We start from the raw sequence: 20175 nt of genomic DNA on the forward strand, positions 1-20175 counted from the left end.
GTTTTCATGCAGTCTCCTGTTCACCTCATGTCCCTCCCACAGCTTGGCTAAATTAATCAGTACTAAGCTTTTGCTTTGACTTTGCATATAAATATTTTTGGTATTTTTGCCGTTATGCTATGTATTTCTATGGAATGAATAGACTGGCTAGAGCAACATAGTTTTATATTTTTTGTGTTAGGGTTTTGTAATACTTTTTTAGTGTATTTTCAATTCAATTCCTTTTTACAGCCTGGCATTTTATTTCCTTCTTGCTGGCTTTGTACACTAGGGAACGCTTTTTGTAGAATTATTACATGGTCTTTTTATCTCACAAAGAGTTCAAATTTCTCATGGTAATATACATTGCCTGCCTGACTTATCTTTTCAAAGGTTCTGTACTGAACGTACCCACTGGAACAGTGCAGGAATCACCAAGCAGGCACAAACTTGAGCAGATACACTCATATGGCAAGGTGAAAGTTCCATGTAGAGCTACCCGTTCATATTTGTAGCTATTGCGCTAATGACACAGCTTAAGCAAGTAAGTTTGCTGCTCCACCACACCGATGCTGCTCTGCTGCCTTTGATTCCAGAGCGAGTGAGGCCAGAAGCAGACCAGGTTTTCTGGACCATGCTTCACTGCACAATGTGGACATACATAGTCTATTAGAGACTGGCTGACCTAAACCATGCTACGGCATCTGCAAATACAACCACCTTCTTCTCATTTCCGTTTCTAGACAATTAATTTTTTAAACTCCGTGGATTTCCATATAGACACTTGGGGAATTCCACTTCTGCTAAAATGTTCCATTTATCTTTACGATTTTTTTCTCTTGGGCACAGAGATTCTGGTAATGCTTTGCCCTCTGACAACGCTTGCTCACTTTGGTAGCTTCTTCTACTACACAGAAGCTATGCTAAAGGGGTTTTTTTTTGACAGTTCAAATACACTATATTGATTATTTCTCACCCACTCTATAAAAATTCTAATAGACTGACAACCTTTCTGTGCAATTTTCCTGAACGGGTGCCAGCTACCTTGTTCCTAAACCCCCCAAGTTACAGTTTTATGTCCTATGCTAAGGTTTCTCACTGATTTCTAATTTACAAGATCTGCTACTACTAACTTCTTTGACAATAAACATATCTTCTGGCATTCTTTGGTTACTAGCTTTTGTTAGAACTGCAAATTAAAGAAACACATAATCCACTGACTTCTTCCTATTTGTTTTAGTCAATTTTTTAACAACATCCTCTTCCATGATTCAGTCTTGCACATTAATTTGGAACGGTTACCTGGGATGGGTGGCTTCCTAAATATGCCTGGCTTTCTCCGTCCTTCCTCTGGTCAATACAAATGCAAAGAAACAGTTGAGAATCTCTGCAACATCCTTGTCCTCACTAACTGCTCAAGAGACCATCCAACCCTCTCCTAGGTTACCACACTTGACACTTTAAAAATTGTCTATATTTATTTGCATGCCTTTGGCTATTTGCTCTAAGAAGTCCCTCTTGTCTCCACTGATTACTATCCTAAACTTTACTGTCTAGAAATTAAGCTTTTTTGGGACCATTTTGCTTAAGAATCTTTCCTTTTTTTTAAGAGACCTTTTTAGTTCAAATAGAGTTTTTATTCTGCAATACACTTTTTCTTCTTTGATACTGATTTTTCACATGGCCATTTTCATACATGCTGCAACTTTTTATACAGTATTTTTGCTGAGTATGAGGGTTCTGTTTCATACATTTTAATCACTTCTTTAAAAAAAAAATCATTCTACTGACAAACTGATTTTGATATGATCTTCTTTGTTAAGGAGCTGAATTCAATTTTATCACAATTGCAATTACTCACTGGCTCAACTAAAGTTCCTTCCTGAATCAACTTCCTCTTATGCATTCCTCTTGCCTTACTTATTGAATACATTATTAATAATGAATTATTTACTCACTGCTACAACTACTGTGCTTGCTTGCTTTTCCTTGCTCCTGCTATTTGCTATACAATTTTAATCTAAAATTTTACTAAAGAAAATATTAAATAAGCAAAAATAAAACACAGAAATATCACTCTTGTAGCAGTTTTAGCTTTGAGGTTCAAAGATAAAAAAGCAAACCTAAATCTGGATTCTCAAGTGCAGATTATGTAATACCACTCCTTTACATTCTTTATTCCCAAAATTTTACCTCCAACTTTTTATGCCCTTGTACCAGAAAAGCGTAAAATATAGACCAATGTCTATATGTAAACATATTTTTCACTATATTTATGCTAGCTGAACAGAATTTTAAACCCTTAAACTATCAACAAAATCAAAATGTTATTGTTATTTCAAATTAAACTCCCAGGCCTAGAAGAAAACAAAACAGTACTACCACTGCGGTGTCACCAGATATACCCGTCATCCTCCATCGGAACTCTGTCGTGATTAGACCATCAGTGCTACAAAACTCAAATGCTTAACTGAAGTGATAGAGATGAAATCAGTCCTGCTAGGTCACAGTTTAGTACTAAAGAATGTTGCTTAGAAGTAGATGATGGAAGAGCAGTTAGGGAAAGACAGAGTCATGAGTCATTAGGTCATGACTAAGTGAAATTTCACATTGGTCTTTAGAGTATGACCAGATGACTGACACCTGGTATTTTAGCTTACACAAAATAAGCTGATTGTCTCAGGATAGGTTTTTTTAGGAATGGCTTTCACATATCAGAATTGGTATCCAAATTTAGAAACTTTCAGTAAAGGAAATCTAAAGATTGAAGTGGCAAAGAGACCTCTCTGAAGGACTGAAATACCTGGACAACTACCGAAGAAGGGAGAACTAAGCTGTCTGTGCTGAGAACGATCTGTAGCAAAGATATTCACATGCCAGGACTGCCAGGGTAGCACCTTTCAGAACAACTAATTACTTTATAAAAATACATAAACTAATACCATTCAGTGAGGGGGGTTTTTTGTTTGTTTTTTTTTGTTTGTTTGTTTGTTTTACCCCTGACCTGCTATCCTAGAAGACTTGTGTGTGCTGCTTGAAAAAGGTTCAGTATTGCAATGTTAATGTCTTTGGCTTATTTGGATGAGATAAACATGTAAACTCTTGAAGTCAAAGAGATTACAGTCTCTAATAAAATACAGAAGGCTGCTAAACAGAATGAAAAGACATATTAGATCAAAGTATTACTCAAGGGTTCTACAACTGGCTCAGACTCAAAAAGGAATTATGAAGGTCTTTTTTGAGATCTATCACACTCTTTCATGCCACCCAACCATAGCCAAAGGGTGACTAAAGAGAGAGGCAAGATTTTGGAATAAGACAGGCTGCACAGAGGAGCACTGACAAAAGTAAATACTATGTAGGCTGAAAGATGATCAGACTGAAGGCACAAAGTTCTGTCTTCTTCCTTCCAAACCCTTAATGTTAACTACGTAAATAGTTACTTCAAAATAACACACATACTGTTTACTCACAGAATACTGCTCAGTCATAAAAAGAAGCTCCTAGGACAGTTCTCTCAACTTAATTTTAGTCTTAAAAAAACGTTACCCTGGCAATGTCAATGTTTAAACCATCTATCCAAGAAAAGTTTGAAAATAAACCAGCATCAGAGAACGAAACTGAGCAACTCCCCCGCTAATATCAGCTGATACTTTTGTTGTTGACAATCATGCCACACTAAAGACAAGCAAGGTTTGTCTTTTTTTAAAAGCATTGAACAATGCCTTCTTCAGTGGTGCCTGAATCCAAGAGAAGCCATTTTCCCCCACTGCTTCTAAAATTGTGTCTGTATTATTCCTACTATGAATAGCAGAAAGAGCTAACTTTTATTCCCGCAAAGGGAACACTTTCATACAGCTTTTTGAATAGTACTTACTCAAATATGGTGGTTTGTAAGGCGCTCGTGTATTAGACAGCAGTCCATCCAACTCCTTCCTCTCCAGAGTGTTGTGAAGGGCCTTCTCTTTGCCGAAGGTGGAGAAGGACCTTTCTGCCCCCGGCTGGGCTTCTGGTGTTTCAAACACTTCAGTGTCTGGAACGGAGTCCATGCCAGGTACATGGAGATTGCTGCGGTAATCTGCAGCTTGGCGTCCATCAGATGGAACAAAGGAAGGCATCCAGCACCGATCCGAGTGGCCCAGTGCTTTACATTCCTCCGTGCAATTGGAGAAGAGATCCATGCCTGCAAGCATGAGAGAAAAAGAAACTATCGATATAAGCTTCAGCATTATGAACAGCTGCTGGCAGATAAGAAACATTATGCGAAGAAAAGAGAGAAATGGAAAGAGAAATGTCGTAAGAACTTCTTCCACTACTTTCATTTCCTCAACAAAAACGAAGTCCAGTCTTCAGAAGTCAAAGGCACCAATTAGTAAGCAAAACTAAATGCCAGAACGTCACACACACACAAAAAATATCACAAGAGGAAGGGTATTGGTGGCCCTCACAAAATCACTTGCAGATCTCAATGTATAGAACCCATTCCCATAAGGTTCCGTTCCGCTTGTGGGTTCACGTCCATGGTTCACCAGTTGAAAACAATTGTTTTAAGAACATGAAGGAATTGTTTCTACATAAATGTACCTTGACAAAAGAAATTAAGTGCCCTGACTGAAGAATTACTGATTTTATTTATGAAAATGAAACATTAATGAATCCTATAAAGGAACTATCTGTGCCTACATTAGTACACGGATAGAGCCTATTGATATTAAAAGCAAATCTTACAAACGAGGAATCCAGCTTCCAAGTGATCAGGATGGCCTATTTAATCAATTTTTGCATCGCTCTTTCAGAGACAGTTTTCATCGCTACTGCAGCAGTCCTTACTATCATCAAGTCATCCAAGTAATGGGACAGAATCCTATAATAAATCACTGTAATTAGCGGTACGAAGGTAGCCGTCGTCCGATGTGACATGGCTGTGGATACTATTGACAAAATTGTTAATGCCTCCCCTATATAAGCAAACACTTGTCCCTGCCAACACGGAACTGTTTGCTTACAAATCCTTTAATGCTATTAAGATTTCAAATGACAAGCTATGTTTCTATTGACTACCTTCAGATTGGCCTCCCGAAAGAATATTTCCTGTCTGTGAGTCACTAAATTGTTGGATTATACTTGTTTTGAGAGGAATGGTGTATCAAATCATAGGCACACAGTAAAATAAATACCAGCATCTCCAAGCTGATGTTCAACATTGCACAGAAAAGCAGAGCAGTAAAGAAATATAATTTTCTTGTATTTATAAAGAGAACTGAGTGTCTTAGAATAGGTGTATGTCAAAACTGAACTAAATCTGTTATAAACATTGCATTTACAAGCACTGCATTAGAATTACAAAAAATGACACTACTTGCAAGAGAAACAGGAAAAAATCTTGAACAGCTGTAATAAGATTCATGTAATGTAGCTCATTCACCAGCCAACATTGTAAAGAACTGGATTAGCTTGATCTCCAGCGTGAGGATTAGTATTAAGAATTCTACCACTGTTTTGAACCATAATTTGACTTATATTAGTAATATTTATGCAGTATCTCACACTACAAAAAACAATCTCTTCAGCAAGAATCTTTCTGAGCTATCAACAAGTGCTTGCGTACTAAAGGCAGTCACTTAGAAAAAATATGAAGAAAGAAAAAAAGCTTTTTATCTCAGATTAATCTCACTTGGTAATTACTTTATTTTTAAATTAAGTAATATACAGTGTTAGGTCCAGTTTTGATTAGAACCTTGCACTGATAATTGGCATGAAGAAGTCTGAAAATAAATTGCTGATCAGTGAACTGCTGAAGAATGCAAACGTGAACTGCAGATATGATTAAGGAATCAGATTCAGATCATCAGACAAGGCGTACAAATTGTATAGTTCTAAATTCCATAGCGGTAGTAGCTGTCAAAGACTGAAAAGAAAGATTTAGATGCAGTCTTCCCAGAAAGAAATTTATATATAAGAATGTCTATAAAATCGAGCATGTGTGTTATCTTATGTATTGAAATGTCTGCACAATAATACCTCTTATGCAAGAAAAGACATATTTTATGAATCTAATTTTTTGCCATTCAGAAGATTTAAGTGACAAGTAACACAACATGGTTATTTCAATTTTCAGATTTCCTAGCAAAGCTACATGTAAACAACAAACAGCCCTACTTTTAAGAGGAAAATTATTACAGTTACATTTTGCTAACAGTGTATCAGCGACCATTCATTCAACACTTTCTGAAAGACAGCAGGGGAAAGAAAGAATTACAGATAAATATTAATTTTATTCTTTAGTCAATGGGGAGGGAGATATGTAACACTGGTTTTAAGATACATATTCCAAGACAGACCCTTTTTTGACCTTCACAGATTTTATTTCCCCTGGAAAACTACCCTCCATTTTACTATTTCATTTTCACATCAGCTGCTAAACTGCAAAATGTCTCTACCCAAATATTATTTTTTTTTAGTTCCCTTTTGAATACTGCTTGTCTAGTGCAGTGCACTGAATAGTATTATATAACAGCTTATTATAAAAGAGATGTTATAGCCACTATAAATCAGGATTTTGAATAAACAAAGTAATGAATGCAGGGAATATAAAATGTAAGCTTGTATGGTAAACTTTCCCCCCCCCCTTGAAGGTGAGAACTTGTAAAAGAAAACAAAAAAATACACATATACATATGGATTTTAATGTACACTCTTGGAACACACAGCTAGAACGTAAATGCTTTCTTAGGATGGGAACAAAATGTTCAGAGGCCTGGGTTGGGTATTGTTCCCACTTGAATCAGTCACAACATTCCCTAAGAGTTTAATGGGTGCAGAACCAAGCCCTTGGTTTTAGTATTTTGACAGAAAAGAAATTCGAATTAGGAGTCTTATTTTGAAATCCCTGGGCATCTATGTATGTTTAAACTGGCAATGATATGAATGCTGGCTATTCCTCCTCCACCTTTTTCTTGTGGGTTGTGGTACACAATTCTCTGTTTCTAATTGAAAAACATTAAAAACGGGGGGAAAGGCTACTTGCTGTTTTTCCAAGGAGGAAGGATATATCATGGTAAACAAAGTAAGACAATTCAGCACAGAACTCCTTCATACACCAAGAATCATGTTCTTGATTTATAACAAAAAGAAATGTTCAGCAGTATAACACTTCCACCTCACCTCCCTCATAAATCTGGTAATACATATGATCCTTCAGAACTAAACTATCCATCATAATTGCAAATCCACATTAAAGAAAAATGCTTTCTATTTTTCACCTAGTTACCATATTAGAACTTGCATGCAGATAAACTGGGATTTTAAAGGTGACTCTGAACTACACATTTCAAATGCCATTTGTGGATACGAATAGGTAGTATAGTGCACTGAAGTGCTTAACAGTGATAAACATTGCACTGTTCCAAACAGAGCATACATATAAAAAAAGCTCACGGCAAAGGCCACTAGTTAATTCATATTTGTTCAAGTCTTATTACTAGGTAGGCCAGTGGGCAATAGGAGCTCTCACACAACCTTAACTTCGCAGATTTTGAAGGACAACAAGCCCTGCCCCCCCCCCCTTCAAAGAAAACAAAACCTAGGAACGGAGTTAAAAGTTACGGTTGACATCTGCACCTGAATGTCCTGAACTCAGGTGCTTGGAATCAGGTACTTGGTAGTGTTGCATTTCTGAAGCATATTCCCCATTTGCTTCCATCTCATATTTCAAAAGGAGAAAATCCGAATTTCCATGTGCATGAGTTCTAATTGGTATGAAAGACAGTTTAGTGCTAAGCAAAAATTAGGCCTAAAATAATTTTAAAATAATGTATTCTTTCTTAATTTAATTAAGGGAAAAAGAGCCATACACCAACTGAACGTGTTCATACGTATTACTGAGTAAATGATGTAATAAAAAGCAAAAAATACAAATTAAATGTTGACCAAGTATTTTTGTAGTACTGTTATTGACAGGTTTTTTTTCCCTAATTTGTAATTTTTTCAGAACTTTGGCTTTTACTTGGAATTAAACGACACTACACTTTCTGTTTCTTCTGCGGTAGTTTTTCTTATAAAATCTAGTTAGATGTGAGATAGGCATGATGTAGGGAACCAGACCTTCTTTTCAGAGCTCCATCACCAGAAAAACCATCCATTTGGTTAGATTATCCTTGAGCAAGTTACTCATTTCCCCATGATTCATGTCTTGTGTCAGCAAATATGGATAATGATGTTAACCTCCTTTGTAGAAGACTTTCTCTACTGAAGAATTGGACTTTACGAAACAGAGTTATTATCATTCTTTCTTGCTAAGTAATTGGTGTGCGCCTCGGATAAAACTGACTTCATCTGCATGAGAACATGAATAAAGACTCAAACATCTTCAATACTCAGCTCTTCCAAATCTCAACTTCAAAGCCCTATCTGAACCACTGAGATGTGAACATTATTCAGCACGCAGCCACAGGAAAGAAGAGAATAAAAGAAAAAGAAACCGCCCTCAGCTTGAGTCAAAGCACTTTTCTAAGCCATTTTCATGTTCACTCTTACTTTATCCGAGATAGACTCTTAGCCCAAGTGATCTTCAAAACAGGATTTAGTTGTCACTCTGCACAGGCTCAGAAGGAATTCTGGTTTTCTCTGTCCCTTTATCACTAAAATTCTTCTTCTGACTTCTCAAATTCTTCTCCTTATGAACACCAAACTATCATAGCCCTTCTGTAATCATGCATACTAACCCCCTTGGGGTTTACCTAATCTGTACTGCAAAGGTGTGAGGCAGCATTTCACCCTGTGCCTTTGTATCAGACCCCTATCGATTCCCTCCATAAAGTCCACTAGGGGAAACCTAATTTTAGATCTCAGCTGGTCACCACCGCATACTGTCCAGCACTGCACAGAGGAGATTATCCAAAAAGCTGATGCATTTTCTAGTATATACGTGACAGTCCATTTACTTAGCTTCACATCTCAGATATTCCTTCCTGAAGTGCATCTGAGAGAGATGACAAGATTCAAAGAAAAAAAGTGAAACACAGGTAATATTGTGAAGAACTCTGCATGTTCAGCTTGAGAAAGCTGAGCAGCTACTGAGCAACCATATGAAATAAGTTGATGGCATGAGTCCAAATCTTACAGGACAGGTGTCTAATTATACAATTTAAACATACACACATGCAGAGTATTAATTGGCACCCAAGCTGGCAATTTCACAAGGGAGGCCAAGAATTTAATCAACCATGGGAAATAAACTAACCTCATGCTTAGAAATTACTCCTACAGAACATGATTGAAATGCAGTGTGTTAATAATAGGTAGTAGTGCTGTATTAGTTGCATTTGTTCTACAACAAACAGCAGCTTTTGTCTCAACCATTTTCAGACAAGGAAGAGCACAAGTAATTAGAACACACACTTGGGGCTGGAGAAACCCCTCTGTTTGCCAAAAACTTCTTGTGCTCCTTCACCTTTGGAAAGCCATTTTCCAAAAACCTTGGATTCCTATCCCAGTCAATGAAACGACTACTCAGTCCATGAAAATTAGGCTCTTGAATATCTCACTGCTTGCCATTCCCTGCTAAATAGAGATGACAGTACTTTTGTACTTCATGGATGTTAAGGTAGAGAAGAATGTGGGTAATTACGGGGCGTCCAGGTGGTACTTTAATGGGAACAAGATGAATCCTTTACATACATTCCAGCACATTTGAAACCATGATTAAATCACCATTAAGAAAATATGTTTCCTGAAAATGAACTAGAATCTTATTTCAAAACATAATAAAACATTTTATGATGCACAGAACAGCTTAGTTTGGATTTTTCACTAAATAATTGTGCAGGATAAGTCTATGACATAGCGATAGATTTTCATCCTGCGTATTTTTCTTCCCAATTAATAATTCCCTGTGACACTCAGCTTGGGTAGCAATGGACTACTATAGAATAGCTACTTGTGTGCCACAGGGCTGTTCACTGGTGACAGTAATAGAAGTCATGTACAGAACAGTAAAAAGATGTTTTGCGAGCAGAACACCCTGCTGACTAAAACTGGTACGGAGTGAGCTTTATTTGTCAATGTGAACTATCTACTAAGTATTTTTGGATGCAAATGTAATGCTTAAAAAAAAAAAAAACAAACCAGCAAAAAAAACCCCCAATGAAACCACATGATGCTGCATGGTATCAGGTAACTTCTTGAAAGAGACATTCCAAACTTCTGCCATGCTATCAACCAATGTGCTTTCCTTCAATAATTTAGAAAGAACTGGTTATAGAGCACCAGAACAACTGAAAAACTGAGAAGGCATTCCCTCAGGTATTTCCTATAGCCACTTGAGATCAAACAAGATTTATGCTCCTTTTTTTTTTTCCTCATAAAATTTGTCGCCAAAAGCTAATAGCAAGAATGATGTTTTCATATCAAAATATCTTGTCATCGCTGAGGTCAAGGGGCACTTTCTTTACATCACAACAGGATTCAGCCCAAAACTTACAGGAAAATTATATTATATGTATGTAAAAGATTAAAGCAGTTTCTGCAGAGATTTGTTTTTAAATATTTATTTAGAACTAGCCATAAAAAAATCATGCATGCAAATTATGCTCAAATCACAGCACCAATATATTAAGTTGGAAGTTCTGTGTATTTGAGGTTTCAGTTCCGTTAATTGTGAGTAGACCAAACCTAGTTGTCAGCTTTCATTACTTTGTATGTAAATACCACTGAAGACACAAAAGTTCATACATCACATCAGATTCTTAAATGATTTGAAGTGATTTTGAAAGTATAGATTTTTTTTCCCCTAGCTTGATAAAATTGAGAAGATGAAAATGAAGAATTTACCCAGCTAAGGACTAATGCCAAGTTTGACAGTAGTTCCAGTGTTCACACCCGAGATGGACTACTTTTAAAATGGAGAGAAAGAATAAAGAGCAGAGGCACAACAATAACAGCACTGAATGCATCTAAAAGAAAATAGCTTTCAGTTGATGTGCAACTATATGATTATATTCCCACCATCAGTCAAATCCAGCCCCTTCTGCAGATGTTTATTCTTTTCTCTCCTGTTTGGTTATTATGGTTCATTATGTTGAGGGACTAAGCTGATTGAAATGTTCATTGAGATGACTGCTGCAGTAAAATGCGTAAAAGAAAAAAAAATGGAATGCAGGGAGGGCAGGAGGAGAGGGAGCTTTTTATAACTCAGTAGCACTGATTGCTGCATCAGAAACAGTGCAAAAGAAAGGGTGGGGGGAGGCTAAATACATGGCTTTTTAAAACAACAATAAATCATACGCCATATATAGGCCAAAAATGAAAGAGCTCTGTGTTCAGATGTAAACTTCTGGCAAGACCTGGTTTGTTGTCAGGTTCCCAGACACAAAATAGACACTCTGTTCACTTAGCATGAAGCCCTGCAAGAAGCAGGGAGCTCCGGAGACTCTTGGCTCTTCTCAAGTCTCATTAGGTCTGCATATTAATGACTTGCAGCAATATAAAGGGGCCCTGTAGCAGCCTCCTCTTCCCCTGGTTTCTGGGTTTCCCATCGTTAAGGGCATAGTGACTACAGCAGCAAGAAAATAGAGGACATTAACAGAGCACGCGGGTGAGGCAGCACTGCTGTGACAGTACTGGGTCCCTTGCCCTGGTATCTTCAAAGATGGGGGTCAGGGAAAAAAAAAAAAAAAAAGGATGACTGGAGAGACTCTGGCAGTATAGTGTAGGACACACTTGTAGCAAATCCTTACACACGAGAAGAGCACAGAGGAAACAAGGGGAAAGCAACCACTGTGCTGAATCAAGACACACCAAACCTTTGCAGACTGTGGTAGAGAAGAAAGCACAAACATTTGTGGCTGAAATGCAGCATGAGGGTGAGAATGAATTCCAGTGCATAGGCTCCAAACAAATGTCCCTTTCAGAAGACGACTGACAGTATGAGAGCAAAGACAGCAAGCTGTACATATGGGAATAACATTACAATGTATAGTATATATTTTCTAGGCGATTCAAATCATAGTCTTTCAAAGCATTTCTTTACTTTGTCAGGACAGAGAACACCTTAGCCTTATTAACATGGAGATCACTTATACGATATGGTGCCTCAATTTGAATTAAAAAACAATCCTCAAAAAACGCTGAAGTATTACACATTCAGAGCACCCGACGTGTCTCTGCTCCCCAGCAAAAATCCTCACAGTCTGGCTGTCATTCAATCACTGGGTTCATTCTTTCCCTTGGGAACTCCCCCTGCACTTCACACTGCCATGCCAGTTGAAGTGCCTACTAAACAAAATTTCCTAATGCTTTAAAATTCTGCAAGTCTGCCGTTGAAAACAAATGCACTATAAAATGTACCAACAACTTTGTTTTAGCATGCAGGAAGTTTTGCTACAGCAGATGATGCGGAATACCATACCCCCACCCCCAACCAAACCAGTAAGATAAACACTGGGAGTGAAAGGGGTTCAGAATCGCCTCCTTGCTCAGGTAATGGTAGTAGCAAGCTGACTTAAACCCAGCCTCCCATACAATAAGATCGCATTATTTATGCCACTCCTGTATTATATTCCTATAAGTAACTGTTCTTTCTAGTGTCCCTGCTTAAAGATCTACTATTTCCATTCTCTTATCAGACTTACCAGAGGATTGACCTCGATTAGTGGCATCATGATCACTGTCTCCTTGCTCACTGTCTCCATGACCACTGTCCTTAGAGCTTACTATGTCTGCTTCCTGGAATGCAGAACTAGACACAGAAACAGCTTTACATTAGAATAAACATGAAAGAGGAACTCGTAAAACATTCTTCTGCCATCACATGGCCAAACACGGTGCTGCATTCACCCGCTCCTGCCTGCTGCTCTGCTTCTGCAGAGGTGCTCTGTCCACCAAAAACCAAACTGGCATTTTCAGACCGTGGCAGTCTGGCTGAAACGGACAGCAGGCATCATCACTCCACCTGGGTTTCACGTCATCGGTACAAACAATTTGGTAGCATTTACTTCAGCTGGATAGATAAATTTTAACTCAGGAGGACCATTGTTTTCTGGAAGACCCTACAGAAGCATTCATAAGTATTTAAAGCACGTTTTAGACTAATACAAAATGAGATTTTGTTCTCTTTTCAGTTGGTTTTGAAACCAGTTCAGAAAAGCCGTAATTCAAACTCATTTAGTCGACAGCATACATACGTTCAGCTTCCCATTGCTTTACATCCGCAGTAAACACATTTCTGCACCCCATTCAGACCCGCTAAAGCATGCGTTAGGAAAATAAGGTTAAGGAGCTCATACCTGTTTACTCGTCGGGGTCTGTCAACTAGATAACTGAGCTCAGCACGCTGATGTTTTGTCTAGGAAAAAGAAAATATGGGGAAATATTTTAAATCTTGATATTTCTGTAACCAACATCAGAAAATATACCAGAGCAGCTCAGCACATTCACTATAAATGGTAATGTTTAGCTGCAAGTAGGCCTACACAATCTGTTTCTAGGATGTAAGGGGAAAAAAAAACCCCAGCTCTTACTCTCATTTGCACAGATGGGAAAGCATGAGGGATTTTTTTCCTGAGTTTTTTGGGATGAGATTCTGACACGTTTTCTCACAGTGCATGCTGTTGAGCATCACAAGGACTCCCACAAAAATCAACAGAACTATTTCTAGAGTTGTGTACTACTTAGTCTGGAAAAAAAAAAAACCAACTTATTGTAATCTAGTTTTCAGCCTGTTTTTAATGCCAGTGTATGAAAATAGGGGGAGACAGTACAGTTACTGCACCCTAAGGAATAAAACACATTGAGATACCCCAGAGTCCTTAAAAAGGCAACAGAAGACAGAGTTGTATAGATGTTTTGAGGAAAGGTCAATCTCACAAACCAGTATTAAAATTGTGCTGCAAAACCTAACACTTGAGAAAATACCACTCAAGCCACCTTTGCCAGACGGGACAGCACTGAGGTTTCAGTGTTCAGGTGAAAGAGAGGATGTGTTGTTCGCATTAGTGCACAGGCAGAGCGGTACTGAGAGCATGCAGGAGCTAACCCAGCAGAAAACGGTTAGCAGGGGGGGTATTATGGCATGACATATGATTTGATAGAAATGCTCAACACACTAGATACCACAGTATAGGCAACACAGAGAGAGATATCTAACAGGAGGAGACGTGAAGTCTCTGCACATAATTTCACAGAAACTCTTTCTGGATGCTTTCCTTTGCAAACTCAGCTTTGGGTTACAGAGTAAAGTCAATTAATAAACCCTAAGTCACAAATTAATTAAAGTTCCTGCTAACTGTAGAGATTGACAGAGCCCCAGAGGGGGGTTCCCCCAAAGCCTTCCTTGCACATGCAAAGACTTCAGGAAGAAAAAAGACACAGGTTTAAAATGTTGCTTCAGAAACTCCTGTGATTACACCTCACGTCATTCCATTAGTGCCAGATGCAGCAACCCTGAGAAAGGCTGTAACCCCCCTGCCCCACAGCCGGCCCACTGGCAGCGGCGCAGGGGGATCGCTGCGCCCCGATGCTGCCCGGCCGGGCCAGCCCCGTGCACAGGCACGCCGGGGGGGGGGGGGGGGGGGGGGGGAGGGGCGGGACCCGACGGGATGGGATGGGATGGGATGGGATGGGACACTTCTGGCTGCAAGTTTCTGAGCCCGGCCGTGGGGGAGCAGGCGGGGTGCCGCGTGGGGGGGAGGGGGGCGCCCCGCACTCCCCTCTCCCTCGCCTGCCTGCGCTGAAGCCCCCTCCCAATACAGGAGCGGCCAACGGGAGGGATGCGGCGGACGGGTGACGAACAGGGGAGAGGAGGGCGAGGGGGAAGCCAGGTGCTGGGGGGCAGCCCGCAGCGGGGCACGGCCGCCCAACGCCCCCACCCCCCCCCCCACGGCCCGGCTGGAGGCGGGGGGCGGCTGGGGGCCCCCGGGCCTTACCTCGCTGGACAGAATGCTGCCGTTGGAGATGATGTCGGGCTGCTGGTCGGCGTAGCCGGTGACGATGGCCCCGCAAGGGTTGTGCTCGGCGTCGGTGCTGCGGGAGGGGCTGCAGGGCTTGAGGAACATCAGGTCGGTCTTGGCGGACTCGGGGGTGAGGCAGACCTGGTAGCAGTAGTTCTGGTTGTGGTGATGGGAGCCGAAGCTGCCCGACTCCTCCACCGGCACCTGCGCCGGGTTGCTGGGCACGTTGGAGCTCTGCACCAGCATGATGTCCGACTTGCTGAGCTTCTTCTTGCGGGCCCGCGCCTGGCGGCTGCAGCAGGGGCAGCAGCAGCAGCAGCCCAGGCAGCAGTCGCTGGCCAGGCAGGTGTAGATGTTGAGCTTCTTCTCCTTCTGGCAGCGCACGGCCAGGACGATCATGGCCAGCAGGAAGATGAAGGAGACGGAGCCCAGGGCGATGATGAGGATGAGGGTGAGGTCGAGGGAGGTGTCCCCCCCGGAGCGGCTGGGGCGATGCTCGCCGGAGCCGCCGCCGCCACCGCCCCCCGCGCCCGCCCCCGCGCCCAGGCCGCCGCCGCCGCCGCCGCCGGGCCGCTCGGCCGCGCCGTCCACCAGCACCACCTGGATGGCGGCGGTGGAGGAGAGCGGCGGCTGCCCGTGGTCGCGCACCTCGATGACCAGCTCGTAGGGGCGCTGCGGGTCGCGCTTGGCCGGCACCCTGCGGGCCGTCCGCAGCTCCCCGGTGCGCCAGTCCATGCGGAAGAGGCTGGCCTCGTTGCCCCGCACGATGCTGTAGGTGAGGCGGGCGTTCTCCCCGTCGTCGGCGTCCACCGCCGCCACCCGGCTCACCAGGTAGCCCGGCTCGGCGCCGCGGGGCAGCGCCTCCCGCGCCGGGGTGCCGTTGCGGCCGGGCAGGGGGCTGACGATGGCGGGGGCGTTGTCGTTCTGGTCCACCACGACGATGTTGACGGTGGCGTTGCCGGCCAGCGGCTGCGGCTCCTCGCCGGCGTCGCGGGCCTCCACCTGGAAGCTGAACTCCTTGAGCTGCTCGTAGTCGAAGGAGCGGAGGGCGTAGAGGAAGCCGTTCTCGGAGTTGATGGAGACGTAGGTGAAGACGGACATGCCCTGGATCTGGCTCTCCAGGATGGAGTAGGCGAGCTGGGCGTTGGCGCCCTGGTCCCGGTCGGTGGCGCTGACGGCGTAGATGTAGGCGCCGGGCACGTTGTTCTCGCTCACGTAGACCTGGTAGACGGGCTGGCTGAAGCGCGGCGCGTTGTCGTTCACGTCGCTCACCCGCACCTGGATGGACTTGCTGGTGCTCAGCGGCGGCTCGCCGCGGTCCCGGGCCACCACGGTGAGGGTGTAGGCGTCGCCGCCCGGCTGCTCGCGGTCCAGCGGCCCCTCGGTGACGATGGTGTAGTAGTTCTTGAAGGAGCTCTTGAGGCGGAAGGGCGCGTCGCCCTGCAGCAGCTCGCACTGCACCTGCCCGTTCTCCTCCGAGTCGCGGTCCGAGACGCTGAAGAGGGCCACCACGGTGCCCGGCGCCGCCGCCTCGCTCACCGCCTCCTTGACGGTGGAGAAGCTGATCTCGGGCGCGTTGTCGTTGGCGTCCAGCACCCGCACCAGCACCTTGCAGTGCGCCGGCACGGCGTTGGGCCCCAGGTCCTTGGCTTGCACGTACACCTGGTACACGCTGCTCTCCTCGTAGTCCAGCTCGCCGCTCACCTCCAGCCGCCCGGTGCGCGGCGCGATGCCGAAGAGCTCCCGGGCGCGGGCGGAGATGTGGCTGCTGAAGGAGTAGATCACCTCGCCGTTCTGCCCCTCGTCGGGGTCGGTGGCGTTGAGCTGCAGCACCAGGGTGCCCGGCGGCGAGTTCTCCGGCAGCGACACGGTGTAGACGGGCTGCTCGAAGGCGGGGACGTTGTCGTTGGAGTCCAGTACCCTGATGGTGAGCAGGGCGGTGCCGGTGCGCTGCTGGGGCTGCCCGCCGTCCACCGCGGTCAGCACGTAGCGGTGCACCGCTTGCTGCTCCCGGTCCAGGGGCTTGTCCAGCACCAGCTCGGCAAAGCGGTTGCCGTCCCCCTGCGTCTGCACGTCCAGGGAGAAGTAGCTGTTGGGGGTGATCTCGTAGGTGCGCAGCGAGTTGGTGCCCACGTCGGGGTCGAAGGCGCTCTCCAGGGGGAAGCGGGTACCCGGCGTGGCGCTCTCCGAGATCTCCACGGTGAGGTCGGGCTCCGGGAAGGAGGGCGGGTTGTCGTTGATGTCCAGCACCTCGATCTCCACCCGGAACAGCTCGAGGGGGTTCTCCAAGAAGACCTCCAGGTGCAGCAGGCAGGAGGGGCTCTGCTTGCAGATCTGCTCCCGGTCGATCTTCTCGTTCACGTAGAGCACCCCGGTTTCCAGGTTGAGCTCCAGGTAAGGGCTACGGGAGTTGGGCGCCGTCTGGAAGCGGCGAGCCGAAAGTTTTGTAATGTCCAAGCCCAGGTCCTCGGCGATATTCCCCACGAACGTGCCATGCTCCTGCTCTTCCTGCACCGTGTAATGGAGCTGGCAAAGGGCCCCCTCCACCATCCAGAGCAAGGCAAAGAGGAATAGCACAATCATCTCCAAACGGGGAAAGAGATCCCCCCTCCCCAACACCTCCTCTTCCAAAAGCCACCACTACCACCACCTCCTACTCCTCCTCCGAAAATACACAGTACAGTGTGTGTGCCTGTGCGTGTCTATCTATGTGTGTGTGTGTGTCTCTGTCTGTGTGTGCGCGCCTGTGTGTGTGTGTCCGCGCCTGCGAGCGTGTAGAGAAAGAGGGATCGGGGGAGGGGGAAGGAAGGGGAGGGGGGGGGGGGGGAAAGGTTGATTTAGGGGGGGTGCTAGATATTATTTCTTCTGATTCATGTTAGGATTTTTTCTCCCCCATCTCCCTCCTTTTTGTTACAAGTATTATTGTTTCACACGCTGACCAAATGAAGAAGACAGGCGTCCCCGCTTCATCTGTGATCTTCGAAATAAATGGCCAACTAATAATAGCTATTAGCTGGATGTATCTAGAGATACACAGTAGCCCGCTTTTATTTATTCCGAGAGTCTTGGCACTGCACCGCGGCAGCAGCAGTGGCGGCGGAGGCAGCAGCAGCAGCAAATCCCAAGGAGAGGATTTCTATATTTCAAGATTGTCCTCGGTTTGTCTTCCTGGTGGGAGCTGGAGGGGTAGATGCTGCTGGAAAAGCCGGTGGACATGCCCTCTTTAGATGCAAGAAAAAGGCAGAAAACCGCGAAATTAAAAAAAATAATTATAACCCGCAAAAAGATTTCATAGCAAAAAAAAGGCAGAGAACAGCTTTGCTACCCAAAACTTTCATTCCCTGATTTCTCTGGGAATTCCTCTTTTTTATTTAAAGAATTTAGATTTTTCTCTCTTCTATTAATAGTCTTTCATTTTCTTCTTTTATTGCTATTATTATGTTCATCATCATCATCATCACTCTGCTTTTTATGGATGTCCTGATCAGTTTTTTTTTCTCTCTTGCTTCTTTTGCGTCTAGCCCCTCTCTCTCTCTCTTTCTTTCTTTCTGTCTGTGTCTGTCTCTGCTTGCTGCTGCTGCCGCCGCCGCTCGCCTCCCGTCCCGGCTCCGGTCCCGGCCCCAGCCCCGGCTCCTCTGATCTCTGCCGGCAGTTTCTGAGCCGGCAGCGCTCGGCTTTTCTGTTTTTGCGCAGCGCTCGGCTCCTGCCAACCAATCAGCCGTCAGCAACGCCCCCAGGGGCGGTACCCCATTGGCCGCGGCGCGCGTCAAGTAGGTTGCGTCACAGATGGGAGAGCGGGCGAGCGCGCAGGCAAGGCAGGGGAAGGCAAGGCAAGGCAAGGCAAGGCAAGGCAGGGGAAGGCAAGGCAGGGCAGGCAAGCAAGCAAGCAGGCAGGCAAGTAAGCAAGGCAGAGCGAGCGTGGGCCACGAGCTCCGGAGGAGCTGCAGGGGAATGCCTGCCTGCCTGCCTGCCTGCCTCGCTCCCTGCCTGCCTCCCTGCCCGCCTCAGAGGGCGGCTGCTCCCCCGCCGCAGCCGCTGGGTAGGGAGATCGCTGCTCGTCATCAGCGCGCACACACGGGTAGTTGTAAACAACCTTCTCCTTGGAGAGGGAGTTTCCACCAGCTACTAACTTTCCTACACTAGGCCGGGCGCAGTAGCGCGTTTAGGAAAAAGCATAAACAACGGGAAACTTGAGATCCTCCCCATTCCCCCACGGGCTGCCTTAGATAATTAGTTGGTTTGATGGTGGAGAAAGTGCAACTTTCCGTCGTACGTCTGGACAGTGTTTCCAGCCAATTTAAAGTGTGATGAGCCTACGCTAATTTTTGCCGATTCACACTTCGGAATTTCCACTAACATAACGAGAGCGTCCGGTGCGAGGGAACAGGGAAACCGGGCGCGTGTCTTGTGTCACCGGCTACTTGGGGCGGCGGCGGCAGCGCACCCCTGGGCCGGGGGACAGGTGCAAAGAAGCAGCACAGGCTCACCGCCCCTGATACGGTTTAAGTGAAGCGCTCCGGTACCGGGCGTGAGAGCCGGCCGTCCCCGTGCTCCCGGCGCTGCCAACGCCGGCCGCAGCAGCAGCAGCTCCGGGGCTGCCCGCCCGCACCCCGGGCTGCGAGCCGCCGTTCCCGGCCGCCGCCATCGGGCTGGCGACTGTCCGCAAATGTTAGTGACCCGCGGCGGGTGGCCTCCCGCCTCACGCAGCAACAGGGCATCCTCTCCTTTTCCCTCCGACAGCGAGAAGACAGCTCTGTGCTAAATAAAGTCGATTCTACCAATAGTGTCTATAGCACGTCAAGCGCTCGACTAACACGTTTGTTGATCGATGCGTTTGGCTGCGAAGCGACGCTGGCGCCGAGGAGAGGGCGCAGCGCCGGGGGTGCGATTCGAGCCGGGTGCTGGCAGATGTGAGCCCCAGCTGTGTCGGTGTCCCGTACTGCCCGCGGGCTCATGGCCACCGAAGACCCACGTCCGTAACTTTACCAAATGAAGAAAGTAAAGATTATTAAATATTTGTCGTTCTTTATTTCACAATGTTGTCGTTTTCGAAGAGCAACACAAAAGCAGCTGCTGCTTTGACCTCATCTTCAATCCGTCAGTAAGCAGTGGCTGCCTGCCATACATTTCAATAAACTATACCCTCAGATGCGTTCTGCGTTGCGGAAACGCAGGGCTCTGCGTCCCAAACTTGCGCGGGCAGCAAAACCGCCTTCGCCTCCGGGCGCGCCCCTGCCCGCCCGCCCCGGGG

The 20175-nt window shown here is 45.2% G+C and overlaps 1 protein-coding gene across 4 annotated transcripts in view; it reads right to left on the bottom strand.

Annotated features, from left to right (window-relative positions):
* Positions 1–18651, bottom strand: part of PCDH10 (protocadherin 10) — a 34339-nt gene extending 15688 nt beyond the window's left edge. For 3 of the 4 annotated variants that reach the window (XM_056322767.1, XM_056322758.1, XM_056322750.1), the window contains exons 1-4: positions 14901–18651; positions 13263–13321; positions 12609–12715; positions 3857–4162 (exon numbers count right to left, since the gene is read on the bottom strand). In XM_056322767.1, the coding sequence (XP_056178742.1) occupies positions 3857–4162; positions 12609–12715; positions 13263–13321; positions 14901–17507 (3079 nt within the window). In that variant the 5' untranslated portion in view covers positions 17508–18651. The remainder of the gene's footprint in view (positions 1–3856; positions 4163–12608; positions 12716–13262; positions 13322–14900) is intronic. The other variant, XM_056322775.1, reaches the window with a different exon arrangement.
* Positions 18652–20175: the final 1524 nt, after the last annotated feature.

The sequence above is a fragment of the Falco biarmicus genome, chromosome 1 (genome assembly GCF_023638135.1).
Source record: "Falco biarmicus isolate bFalBia1 chromosome 1, bFalBia1.pri, whole genome shotgun sequence".
Lineage (NCBI taxonomy): Eukaryota > Metazoa > Chordata > Aves > Falconiformes > Falconidae > Falco > Falco biarmicus.